Here is a 14,064-nt window from a genome sequence, read left to right as displayed (position 1 = left end):
TTTAGTTTTGCTGCTTCTCACGGAATAAATCCTTACTAAATATTTCCTAATATTTTAACTTTCAAAAAACTGCAAAGAGGCACTTTCTCACAAAAAGGGCAATACTTCCTTTAAGCTAATTACACTCAAAAAAAGTTAACAGTAATACTGAAAATAATTTTTATTTCTACTACTTTCCTTGGGAGGCAAAATCTCTTCCATAAGTTCTCAAGACAATTCCCATAAAGACTCCCTTATTCAAGCAAACACACATTAGCCACTCTGTCACCGTGAGGGACAAAGGGGCTGCCGGGGGTCGGGGGGAACGGGAAGGATAAGAGTAGAGTTGTTAGGGCTGCTGCAGACTGCGGAACAGCTCTTGTCTGTGCAGCTGACAGGAAATGCAAGTCTGGTAAGGAAGTCTCTCTCCCACAAGCCTTCTGCAGTTCCTCTCCCAGCAGGGAGGTCTGCAGATGTCTCTTCTCTCATGTTCCACTTCATGACTGTCGCCTGAGGGAGCACAGATGGATTTGGGGAAAAGCCCTTTCTCCCACACTTTGGCTACTGAAGTACCACTGTAGGTATAAGTAATATAGGAGCAGTAGAAGGCGCTCTTTAGCATACAGAAGTGTTTAAAATGTGGGCAACTTCACTCACAGACAAGTTTTAAATGTATTTTTAACTCTTGCTTTAAAGAGGTATCCGGTAATACGAATTACGACTGATTTTATGCCGTTAAAAATACGAAGGGTCAACAAAAATTAAAATAAAAAGAAAGAAAAATTTAATAAAAACATAAAACACACACACAAAAAAACAAAAACAAACAAACAAAAAAAACAAAAAAAATAAGAAGGGTCATTATCGTAATGTGTAATGTACATAAAGTTTAATTCACTGTCCTATTCCATTATCTTACCAGGTCCTCTGATGTTCTCAATGGCGTGGTGTCAGGTGGTTGCCTCTTAGATAATCTCCAGATGTACTGTGATGTGAGCTTGAAAAAGAGCTCCTGAAGTACCACATCCGGGACACACGCTACCAGCTGAGCTTCCCAAAAGTCTACTAAGAGCTGAGGAATCGTATCTTCATCTTTACCACAAAGCACCTTGAGAACAGTGAGACAAGCCTCCATAGCTCAGATAAATATAGGACTGATCAAGTTACAGCTGGTCTGAACAGCACTCCATCACGTGGGCCATGTATTTAATAATTTATCAGTAGCATTAGTGCCGTGGCAAAAGCGAATTTAGACAGTTTTAACAGACTCCAGTTTGCATGAACGGAATTTTTGTAGATACATTTTTTTTAATCTGTACTTTTATAAATGGTTACGTGTAAGTCTCATTTTTCAATAAACAAATGAAAACTCACTTCTCTTATTCTGCTCCCCATCCCCCCACCAACTTCATCAGGCCATCCAGAACAATTACATTTTCAAAGTGACAAACCTTAAAGAAGGAATCTGCTTCTTCAATTCCAATTTTGTTGTTCTTCTGTAAGCCAAGGACTGAAGCCACAAGCAATCCAGGCTGAGTCTCCTTCAAGTGAACTGCAAATTCAGTTGGAACAATCTGTCCTTTCCTCTGTTGAATCAATAGCCGAGGTTCCAGAATGAAGCCACATACCAACTTCATCTTCAGATAAAAAAAAATTGAGGAACAGAATAAACATTGCATTCATCTTGGAAATACATGCTAGTGAATTCAAGAATCAATGATAAGCCATTAATAATTTATTGTAATCTTAATTTTTTCTTTACAAAGACGAGTTCTAAGGACATCATTGATAACTGTCTTTGTAGAAGTTACTATTACTTAATTAAGCATCAAGATGTCCTATTTTGTAGACAGCTTTAAATTTAGGTCTATATAGGATTTTTCAAAATTATGAAAAGAAAATTCATCTTTCTAGAATTCTACTCTTCAAAGTAGAGGACATCTCAGTGTTGACTTGCTCTCCTCATCATAATAAAATGTGCCATTTGTACAGCAATAAAGCACTCCTGCTCTTTTTGGTTAGACCTGAGACGTAATAAGTGCTCAATTAATGTCACTTCTTAATTTCTTCCTCTAGTGATTAACTTCTTTGGCTTATGTCCCTAAATGGCCTCTCTTCCAAGGGGAAGCTACCTTTTCTTTGATACACCATTCAAATGCCTAATCTCCCACACAGTCATTTGTGATCTTCCCAAATGCAGGCTATTTCTGCAACTACTGGACTCCTAAGACTCAAGGTTAATAACTTACTTGCTGTACTTGAATATACATCACTGTTCTGTTTTCAGGGACAAACCACACCACCCCCTCATGCCAGGTCAGACTGTCGGCTCAGGGCAGAGCCTGTGTACTCTTCAGTGCCAAGCACTGTGTTCTGAACATACCTGACACTAAGTTGAAAACTCTTTGGATACCCATTGCTGCCATTTATCTTTCATTTTTCTTTTTCATTTGCCAAATCCAAAGCCCAAGCACTCTCACTTTGGGTCACTTCCTTTTTAATATTAAGTCTATTTTCCATTACAACTAAGAAAAAAATGAGCTACACAGAAGCCAGAAGAAAACTAAACACCGCAGGACCACTGAGTCCTATTTCAGCTTGCTGTTAATACCAGGCAGGGCACCGTACCTCTGAATGGCTTTTCATTTCATTTCTGTGCATGTCAAGATCTCTCATTTTCAAAGCCATTGCTGCCTTGGTCAACGTCACTAAGACTGATGAAAATCCAGAAGTATCCAGCTTCCTTAAATAGCTTATGGCAGTTAAAGGATCAATATTCTTCATAGAAGGACTACAGAGAATATGGGGCAGTTGCTTCGGCTCAGCAACATAAAACATCTGAACCACTTTTGCTGCCAATTCCTTTGGTGAGCATAAACGAGGAATAAAAGGTCAGTCAGCCGATAGAAAGCAACAAAATCAGCAAAAAAAAAAAGGATAAAAAGCCAAGATACAAACATTCCAATTAAGATAAAATTACAGTACTATGCTTCGATTTAAAAAGAGAGTTGATGGTGATAGCGTGGGAGAGCTGAGATGACCTAAAGTGATCTCTTTGCTGAGTTATAATGAAGAAAAAGCAGGGAAAGTGTATACCAAGTTGTGGCCAGCATTTCTAATTTTAACAAGAGTTCAGAAGAAGAAAACAAATATTGGATTAAATTATACTCAAAAGTAATTATAGAAAATTACTGCTTAATACAAAATTTACTTATATTTAATGTATAAAATATACTTAATATTTATAAGAGAAAATTTCATTTCTCTTAAAACCTTAAAACACTTGGTATCACAATACCCAACTTTGCATATTGGCATTCAACTCTTTAAAAATACATGAGGGGCTAAAAATGATCCTTAATAATGTCTGAAGGTTGCTGGGCCAGGATTTCATAAGGGAAACTTTGGACACCTGGAGAGTGGGGCAGCTAGGGTTGTGACAAGGGCTGCGGATGAGAAGGCGGCAGGCAAAACCCAGGTTCTATGTCATTCTTCTAAAGACATGCCACTGTCACACTGGGCAGGTCACTCAACCACAGTGGACCACACCCCCCTGTCTATGTAATGAGAAAGTATGAGAAGATGATTATAAGTTCTTTTCCAAGCTGTAATTCTGAGTAGTATTAATGAAGAAAAGGGCACACTAGTTACCTTTTTTAGAAAAAAAAGACTATAATGCCAATGAAAAATACTTGGAACTTGATTTCTCAACAGAATTACATAAAATAAATTGCTAAAATGAAAAATTAAAAATATTAGATATAACTAAATAGAAAACTGTATTCACTTCACTTAATTCTTCATCCAGGTTTTCATAAAGTGAATGATTAATGTAAAAGATTAATCCCCTCTCGTATTTCTGCGATCCATCCTCTACTGCCCAGTCCACTCGGGCCAAAACTTCAGCCATAGACAAACCAGACATCTTATAGTATGGCAAGGCGAGGTGGGAATACTGGGTGTCAAGCCTAAAGGGAAGGAAGTTAAAAAAAAAAAAAAAAAAAAAAACTGCAGATTTGTCATGTTTAAGTTTGGATGTCTAACACATTTAATAATAAAACAGATCATGATTTCCATAAGATATAAATCTCAAAATACTTTTCTACGGCCATTAGGAGTTAGGACAAACTCCGGAGTTTTGTTCTGCGAAGTCATTCTAATTAATGTAGCTTCTTTTTGCTTGCTCATAAGAAAAACAAAAACAATTCATTAAGTGAATTTTAATATTCATAATGTGGCTCTAAAACAATGGTGTTTATAAATAGGAAAACTCTTTTATTAATTTATAATGACTCCCATGGGTCAAGTAAGCCTTGGAAACAATTATATATGAAAAAAATTATAAAGGTCATTCTCAAAAAGAGAAATCACTATTGATCCTAGTGTCCTTTTCTGACATCATAAAAGCACTGACTACTAAGATTAAAATCACAGAGTGTCCAACTAGTATCTCTCCCTTAAAGCTAACAGTAATATGGTCGTCTCAGGGATGTTCACTGGTCATGCCCCACCCCCGCCCAAAGGTCTGGAAAGAAACTTCAAATTCCTAAATTAACTGATGGGAGACTCACGAACTGCTCATCTAATAAACTGTAAGTCCTTGAAGGCAGGCAACAGGTCGTGTTCATCTCTCTAAGCTTAGCCCAGTACCTGACCCACAGGATGTGCTAAACAAATGCTGTGGCATGAATGAATAATTAAACCACCTCCCCTCATGCGTCCTCCCATTTGTCAGGTAACTGCCAGAGGTGGAAAAGTTAGTAAGCACACCTGAAGCTCAGGGTGGCTTCTCTGACAAGTTTCCAAGTAGCATCACCAACCTGCTGTAGCAGTCTCCAAGGTGCCCACAGCTTTCTTTAAATGCTTCTAAAAGCTCCGCTTTTTCTCCAGGTTCCAGCTGACTGGCATCCATCAGGGCAGCTCTCACTAACAGGTGAGCCTCGCTGAGAAGGTGGATGCAGCTCTGCGTTTTTGCAGTCTTGTAGGTGTTACTGTAGTCTACCTAACACAAAAAAGGCAAGCAGCTAATGGTGCTGAAGACGTCTCCCCAAAGTTTCCCAGTTCTTAAGAATATCTATCCAGTTGGTTACTAAAGTCAATATCTGAACACATTAAATCCTAAAAAATAAAAAGTGGTTATTTATCATTCTGGTAAGGCCTAGCTAAAGTGGTTTTCTTTTCCCCCACGATCTATGAGCCAGTTTAACACACACATGACTGTAAATATTCTCTTGTTAAACAGTGCTAATCATTACAGAAGGTACAATTAATACTGTAATACTAATAATACTGTTAACTTAGCAATAATTTGATCACAATTTGATAAGGCTAATGAACATATCTGAAAACCTTAACTTTATTTTCAAGTTCTATGATTTAAATCTTTCTCAAATTCAGATTGAGTATGCTTCCTTTATCTTAGTTTCAATCTGTGAATTTAGGTTCTGCTACATCTATTTCTGTAACTCACAGTGGGCTTATAAAAATTATCACTAGCTAGGACTTCCCTGGTGGTGCAGTGGTTAAGAATCTGCCTGCCAAGGCAGAGGACATGGGTTCAATCCCTGGTCCGGGAAGATCCCAAGTGCCTTGGAGCAACTAAGCCCGTGGGCCACAGCTACTGAGCCTGCGCTCTAGAGCCTGCGAGCCACAACTACTGATCCCATGTGCCGCAACTACTGAAGCCTGTGCACTCTAGGGCCCGTGTGCTGCAACTACTGAGCCTGCGTGCTGCAACTACAGAAGCCCAAGTGCCTAGAGCTCGTGCTCCGTGACAAGAGAAGCCACTGCAATGAGAAGTCTGCGCACCACAACGAAGAATAGCCCCTGCTCGCCGCAACTAGAGAAAGCCCACGCACAGCAATGAAGACCCAACACAGCTAAAAATAAATAAAATTAAAAAAAAAATTATCACTAGCTAATCTGAGTCAATCAGTATTTTTAGACTCCAGTAGGCAAATCACCTAGATGACGTCGAAGACTTTCAATTAAGCAAGACTGAAAACACAGAACAAAGCTGATAAAATTATCAGCATTAAAATGCCAGGGACAAATCAGGCAAAACCTTCACCCGATGACCAAAATTAACATTACTAGTGAAGGGCAAATGAATATTCTGCACCTCCCAGTGTGATACTCTGAGAAAGGTACATCACCTACACAATGTTCTGGCCAAGAAGAAGAATATACAACCTGAATCTAATCATGAGAAATGATATGAAATGAAAAAATAAATTTTTAAAAGGTGGCGGGGGGAGAAATATTTTTCAAAACTGTCTGTTATAAAACAAAGAGTGGAATCTAAAAATACAACAAGCTAGTGAATAAAACAAAAAAGACACAGACTCACAGATACAGAGAACAAACTAGTGGTTACCAGTGAAGACAAGAGAGGGAAATTAAGAGGTACGAACTACTACATATAAAATAAATAAGCTACAAGGATATATTGCACAACACAGGGAATATAGCCAATATTTTATAATAACTACAAATGGATTATAACCTTTCAAAACTGTGAATCACTATGTTTATACCTGTAACTTATAATATTGTATGTCAACCATACTTAAAAAAAAAATTTTTTTTTTAAATAAAATAAAGAAAGGCTGTGAACATATTCTGGATTAAAGGAGGCTAAAGAGACATGACAGTTAAATACATCACTTGATGCTAGACTGGATCCTGGACCTGGGGCGGGGGGTGCTGGGGGATTCTACTAGGCCATTATTGAGTCAACTGACAAAACTGGAATATGAACCGTAGACTAGATAAAGTATTACGTCATTGTTAAATTTTCTGAAGCATATGTGTGCACTGTGGTTATATAAGCAAATATCTCAATTCTTAGGAAACATGCACTGAAATATTTAGGTGCCTTAGGCTATGACGTATGCAGTATACCTTCCAATGGATCAGGAGAAAATATACATGCGTGCTTGCGCATTTAGAAAGTACAAGAGTGCAAAAAGAAGAAAAGAGAGGGAGAAACAAAGGGAGTATAATGTTGGCTATGGGCAAATCTGTGTGGGGAATACACAGGTTTTATTTGTACTATTCTTACTCTTGCAACTTTTCTGTAGGTTTGAAATTATTTCAAAATAAAGAGTTTATAAAAATTGTCAGGGATGAGTAGGCGGTTGTCACTCTTAGAAGAGGAATAAGGATGCCTATGGGACAATGCTACAAGTGCTGCAGTGCCCTGGGACTATCTGCTAATATTTCAAAGACGCGTGAGACAGGGACATATGATCTAGGATTTCTTTCGGCTCCGTTTCATGGTTCTCTTTGCTAGGGTTCAAAGTAAAGGTCAAAGGCTACTTATGTTTACACTGGCTAATCAATTCTCATAGGAGAATGGGTATGAACAAGGGAGTCTTATTTTAGTGAAGGGAATTTCTCCTGGCTCCTCAAATATCAGGAGCTGTGAAAACAAGAAGGTGAAGATATACACTCCAGTGTCAGACAGAGCCTGGAAGCTGGTTGGCTGTGGCATTCTGAATGTATGATAATTAGAATCAATTTCTAGTCATCAGTTAGACTCTAAAAATTTCTACAAATAAGAATTAGAAGTCTGAAAGGAGTACCATTTCTTTGTACAGTTGCACTGGTGAGATCGTATTCACAATATACAAATTCCACCCAGCCTCAGCTACAGGAGGTGTTTTGAGATTAACACTGGTACCTTTTCTAGAACTAAAAGCAAAACAAAGGACAAGAATTATAAGACATATTATTAATACATGGGAATTTTAAATGGTAAATATTAGATACCTAAAATATTGTAACTATGATATCATTTTCATTTAGTATTTTCTTTATTGATTAACTACACAGTCGATTTTTAGAGAACATTAGTGCACAATGCTACGTAGGCCTAACAGCATTTAACATACTGCACTCTCATGGACTGATAAACCAAGCACTTCCAATTCATTCCACAAGTATTGTTAAATAGGCAATAAGTTCACAGAACAGGCAAAAGGAAGAAAGACTTGGATATGGCCTTCATGAGGCCAGGGCTGCTGGGAAAATGTAAAAGACAGAACTGAACATCAGCTGGAAGCACTATATTATCTCTTGCTTTCACTATATGATGCATTTTCTGTAGTATGCAATCTTTTAAAAATGCAGACCCTAGACCAAATGAATTTTCAAATAAATCAGAATTTTTTAAAAAATCATCTAAAAATATACAATACTTTTAAGATGTCAAATGTGTGAGATTACAAGCTATTTTTCCTCTCGCCAGAAAGCTTTTAGGATCAGTCAGTCTCAGACCACTTTGTGCACACTCTAAGTGACCAGTTACCCAAGGGAACCTGGTTATTCCTGCTGGTGGAACAAAGCACAGGCGCAAATAATTCAAAAAAGCTTAAACTTATGTTAAAAATGGAAAACAATGTTTGACTTGAAATACAATCTGTGTTCCTCCCCTGCAAACAGATTTCTTTCCTACTTAATTTTCCATAGAGGAATGTTCAAATTAGATTGCATTCCCTACCACTAAGTTCACAGTATAGAAAACATCGAATTTCAGAAGCATAACTACTCTGGAATTAAGCATTCTATTCCAAACAATGTGAAAGCAGAAAACCGAAGTGTCAACCTGAGATTAGAATAATGCACTTTTACTCTAAGGTAGACTAACACATAATCTATACATCATGAATGTGCTTTAAGGTAAGAAATGCATTGTTAATTTCTTTTTCATTGAAATACCAGAAAATAATCTTTGGATAAAAATGTAGCCACTTAAAGGCCAAAGAAGAAAAATAATAAAGAGCCTTGTCATTTGGATCAGCATAAGAGGCTCTGTCTTACTTGTTAATTACACAAAAAGGCATGCCCTTTAACTTCTTGTCTGAAACACCACAGATATTTACTGAACTAATTTCGTACTTTATCTTCTTCTAAAAGTTCAAGGTCAATTATAAAGGATATTCTAGAGACCATTAGAAACTTCTTTTCTTACTCTGGAAAAAGAACGCCTAGAAAAGCTATCTGATCATTCAAAGCTTTTATTTAAAAAAATATCAACAAAGATGTATGCAAAATATAGCAGTAACAATTCATTCCAGAAACTTTCGCAGGAATGTCTGAGGGTGAGGGGATGCTTACAGAAGCCTCTTGGGTGACTCTCTTCTCTCTGGAATTGTTTCAGGGTCTGCCTTGGTCAGAAGTATAACGTGGTTTTTAAAGTGACAGATGGCTTTCAAGCCTATGAAAAGCTGTATTCTTAAAGCACAGACATCCATACTGACAGGTGGGCAAGCCTAATAAGGAAAAAAAATCGGAAATTTAGCCAAGGAATAAAGTGCATGAACTTTAATCTTCAAAAATCAATCTATTTGATACAATGTCTCCTTCCCCCTCACTCTCCCCCCAAATAATTCAAAGTCCTATTCTTATCAGAGTAAGAGGTTATCCTATCTAAACTATTTAACCAACTATCTCATCCATGTGTCTGCCAAAGAGCTACTTAGTATCTGTTGACTTTGATTTAAGGAATGCAGAGAGTGGGTACACCTGAGGCCCCTCAAATCTGCGGGAACTCTCTGCCTTGCAGAGACCTTCCAGGAGCCCAGCCCTGGGCGGATTACCTGCCACCCAGGAAATTCCCCACTAAATTCCCAGTGGGCTGGCTCAGGGTATGTTCGAGTGGCCTCTTTAGACAAAATGAGACACTATAAAAGGACATTGTACTTCAGGTAGAGTACATGAAATGGTTTCTTAGTGGATGCGTGTATACAAAAGAAACACTCTCATGTTCCGATGGCCTCTGTTAGCTCTGTAGATGTGAACACTGCCTGGAACAGCCAACAGGCTGGGGTGTGTCAGGCAAACTGGAGGAAATCCTGGACCAGGAGGCAGCCTCCTGTCCTTATAAGGGACCATTGACTCATGTAGAATGGATATGAAAGATAATGGAAGAGCTCTTTCTGCGACTCACAGAATGGTGCTGCCAGGCCTTCCCCTCTCCTCCATTAATGCTGTTTTGATTCTGAGGTCATCTTCATTGTCCCTTTTGTACAAAACACATGGGGGAAAACCTCCATCTATTGTTTACATTCCTAAGAATAGCTAGGGTGGCCTTGGTGATGCTGAGCCAGAATCTCAGAGGAAAGGGAAATGAAGATCGCGTGTACTTTGGTCCCGACTCTGAGGTTGTGAAAGCTTTCTCAGACACCGCAGCTCCCAAAGCCTGAGTCAGCAAGGGAGCAAAATGATGGTGTGCTCATTCAGGGGCATCTAGGATTTCAGAATGGTGGAATCGCAGGGAAGGGGGAGCCGGGAGGTGTGATCATCACCGACCTTCCCTCTGCCACCTTCAGGAGGACTGGCCTCAGGGGCAGCGTTCCCCACCAGCTGCCCGTCTCCCCTCTTTTCTACCTTCCTTTCTTCTGTGTTCCTTCCCTCTGGTTTTATGAGACTCTGAGAAGGCCTAGAACTGAGATTTATTTCCAAATGCAGATTGATCCTACCTCAATCTGTTATGTACCCCTCACTCCACCATCACTACCTACACAAGCCTATGTCTCTCTGAGGTTTAAAACAAAAAACAAGGCAAGATGGGGTGGGGAGAGAGGAAGCAAGAGACAAAGAATCTGTCACCTTTCCATTCTTACTAGGGACATAACATTTATTTTTAAAATAATCTCCTGAAAAGGCTATGTGTATATCTTAAACACAGAAAGAAAGGCATGGGAAAGCTATGATTCTGATTTCCCAAGAGGCTGAAGGTAGGCAGTAAGCCTGGTCAGCAGCAGAAAGCAATAGGCAGCCCATAGCAAAAAAGAACTCAGACACAATTTCCAGAAAATGCCAGTGCATATCACAATTTGGGTGACAGTGATAATGGAAGAGTGCCTCAAACACATTAAGTACTACACACCATCATCACTGAACACTCATTTTTCCAGAAAAAGGCGTTCCAGGTGCCAGATGGACGTTAACATGTGAAATAGAGGCCATCATAACTTGGGGGTTCCCTACAGCACGGATATGCACAGCAAACACCCATTCAAATAGCTTATGCTCCAGAGGTAAAACTGCACATGAGGAATATGATGCAAATGATCAGTGTATTTCTGAGAACAGAAATTCAAGGTCAGAAAATAGAGAATTTCATCATAATCTGCCTGTTTATTTGGCGGTCAAGAGCTTTTCAGAGACTAAGCGTATTACTACTCACTAAAAACGAGGTTATTGATCTAGACTATCCATTTACACTAGATCAAAACTACAGAACTACAGAAAAGTTGTGGAAGGCTTTGTAAAATGATTAAAGAATTAAAGGCATATCTGATAACAGTATAAATAAATCATCTGAATGCGCTGTATTCACTTTTGTGCTCTTGAATATACTGATTTCTGTACTGTTTTGTTAACAGCTCTATACAATTGCCACCAATACTTCTATTAAATGAATAAAATTGTAGTATACCATAGTTGTGAAGTGCTCTCTCTGAAGTTACACTATATATATATATTCTTTACCAAATTTTTAAAACTATGCATTATATCTAAATTCTGAGTAAAACGTTTTCAAAATAATCTTAAAAATTACCATCTAAACCACGAATCGCAAAATGCTTATCATTTTACATTCCAACATTCTAACTGAAAAAACAAGACTTTAATGTTTGCCAAGCTTAGACACAAAGAGCAAATTTGCAAGCACTCATACTGTGATCTTCAGGTTGCACTGTCATAAGCCAGCTCTAACCTTCAGGGTGGTGTCCACATACGGGTCCTCCTCCCGAGCGGCCGCCGCACTGCACCGCACTGTGTAACACTGCAGGTTGTTACTGAGGAAGAGGAGAGATGCCACTGAACAAAGTGGAGGCCAGGAACCAATGTGCCCACTGTTGGGAGGATTTCACAGGAGCACAGAGCAATGGCAGGGGAGGGGGAAGACCCAAGTATCTGTAAGATGCTGACAAGTCAGGCTACTTCTTAACAAGGAGAGTACCTCAGAAACCCTATGGAGTGTATTTTTAAATACGTGACTGGTCCCCACCTCACTCCTACCCAAATCATAATCTCTTAGGGGCTGAATCTAGACACGTACATTTCTACAAAGCTCCTCGTATGACGTACACTCCTAGTTAAGAACCATGGACCTGGGTCAATACCCTCATCTTATAGACAAAATGATGCCCCTGGGATCTGCCCAAAGTACAGAGAGGTGACTATTAAAGCCAAGGTTAGAACCCAAGTTTACTGATTATTATCTCAGGATGTAATGGAGCCTGGATTATGCTGGGCAACAGACTTAAATTATGCAAACCCAATCCAACGGTAGAAGAGAAAATCAGAGACTGTCTGAAGGAAACTTCAGAATTACCTAGTCCAGCAGCTTGTTTTTAAAGATTAGGGCCTGCAAGGTACATGATTGGTCCAAGTCCTCTCTGGAGAATGGAGTTAAATTAGACCCCAGGTCTCCTCACTCTTCACACTCCTCTAGCTCTTTCCACAACCCCAGGCTATGTCTGCACAGCAAAGCAACCTGGAGACCCCACAGTAAGTGCTTGGAGACTTACAAGTAAACCCTCCAACACTGACACTGAAAACCATCATTGGTTAACTTAGAAATTGCTACGAAACCCATCTTGTCATGGGTTCCCAGGAATGATTTTTAAAAACAAATCAGAGGGCTTCCCGGGTGGCACAGTGGTTAAGAATCCGCCTGCCAATGCAGGGGACACGGGTTCGAGCCCTGGTCCAGAAAGATCCCACATGCAACTAAGTCCGTGCACCACAACAACTGAAGCCCGTGCGCCTAGAGCCTGTGCTCCGCAACAAGAGAAGCCACCACAATGAGAAGCCCGTGCACTGCAACAAAGAGTAGCCCCCGCTCACCACAGCTAGAGAAAGCCTGTGCGCAGCAACAAACACCCAATGTAGCCAAAAAAATAAATTAATTAATTAATTTTAAAAAAAATCAGAAAGTGAGAGAAGTAAAAATGAACTCTATTGAAATAAAAAAATGAAGGACTAAAGCAAATCTAACAATAACCTTAAAATAGAAGAAATACTTCTTTAACAAGAGAATCGTTCTGACATTTTCACAGTTGCGAGACTTGGCACGATGTAGAGGCTTAAGTCAGGACTCTCTATCTGTTTGCTGGGGCTTCCACTTTGGTCTCAGCCCACTGTCAACTCTGTCCATGTCCACAGAGCTCTAGGATGTGACCTCTGGCGTCATGACAATAGCTGGGATGGTAGCACCACCGCTTAGAAATCTGGGGTAGAGGGTGCCCTCGCGAAGGAAACTGAACAGAAGGGACTTTGAGATACTGGGAACCAAAAGAAGTACCTGCAGTGGGGCCAGAATGACAGGTCAGAGTAGCTATGACCACAAAGATGACCTTTAGGTTCCAGAAATAAAAAGGCTGCATCCTCCAACTCACCTCCAGCAACATTAATCCAGCTATTAGCTATCTGGAATACTAAGCAGCAGTATAAGAGAAGAACAAAGTGAACTGAAGGGTGCTGGCCTGGAAAGACGACCAGGATACGCTGCTAAGCGAAGCAGCAAGGTGCTGAAAAGTGGACATCATATGATCCACTTCTGTAAAAAACAAACCATAGTTGTGTACGTATTCTTTAAAAAAAAAAAAAAGGTGGATGAATATAGACCAAGTGTTGACAAGGTTGACTCTGAGAAGGCAGATTATGGGAGGCCTTCCGATTCATGTATGTCTACAAGGATGACATTTTATTACATAATTTTATATTGTTCTTAGAGTCTTCTAAAAAATATTTTATTGCTTTTTTTTTAGGGTATATAAACACATCACTATTCAAGAAACTTTTCAAGGCAAACTTATGGATCAAGATATTTCTAAAATATATATCTATTGGGTAAAATAAAAAATATGTAAAAATTAGTTCAACAATATAGGATTTTAAATATAGGGGTGGGGAATCTTTATTAAGAATCTGAATTTACAAATAACAACTGCTATTCTAATGTCTAATGCTTCCATAGTCAGGTTAATGATGTCAGAGTATCTTTTGGTGCTAATATTAAGGAAAGCTTCAATAATTTCCCACCTGGAAGCAGGCAAAACCCACAGA

The 14,064-nt window shown here is 39.2% G+C and overlaps 1 protein-coding gene across 7 annotated transcripts in view; it reads right to left on the bottom strand.

The window, feature by feature from the left end:
* Nucleotides 1-14,064, bottom strand: part of HPS3 (HPS3 biogenesis of lysosomal organelles complex 2 subunit 1) — a 44,856-nt gene that overhangs the window by 9,700 nt on the left and 21,092 nt on the right. For all 7 annotated transcript variants that reach the window (XR_451517.2, XR_451520.2, XR_451519.2 and 4 more), the window contains exons 6-13: nt 11,708-11,789; nt 9,100-9,254; nt 7,566-7,674; nt 4,800-4,981; nt 3,767-3,947; nt 2,608-2,841; nt 1,431-1,616; nt 899-1,087 (exon numbers count right to left, since the gene is read on the bottom strand). Coding sequence is in view for 3 of the 7 variants with exons in the window: in XM_007188115.3 (XP_007188177.2) it covers nt 899-1,087; nt 1,431-1,616; nt 2,608-2,841; nt 3,767-3,947; nt 4,800-4,981; nt 7,566-7,674; nt 9,100-9,254; nt 11,708-11,789 (1,318 nt within the window). In the remaining 4 variants the exon portion in view is untranslated. The remainder of the gene's footprint in view (nt 1-898; nt 1,088-1,430; nt 1,617-2,607; nt 2,842-3,766; nt 3,948-4,799; nt 4,982-7,565; nt 7,675-9,099; nt 9,255-11,707; nt 11,790-14,064) is intronic.

This window comes from Balaenoptera acutorostrata, chromosome 4, assembly GCF_949987535.1.
Source record: "Balaenoptera acutorostrata chromosome 4, mBalAcu1.1, whole genome shotgun sequence".
In the NCBI taxonomy this organism is placed as follows: Eukaryota; Metazoa; Chordata; class Mammalia; order Artiodactyla; family Balaenopteridae; genus Balaenoptera; species Balaenoptera acutorostrata.
This window is presented reverse-complemented; position numbering and strand designations above follow the sequence as displayed.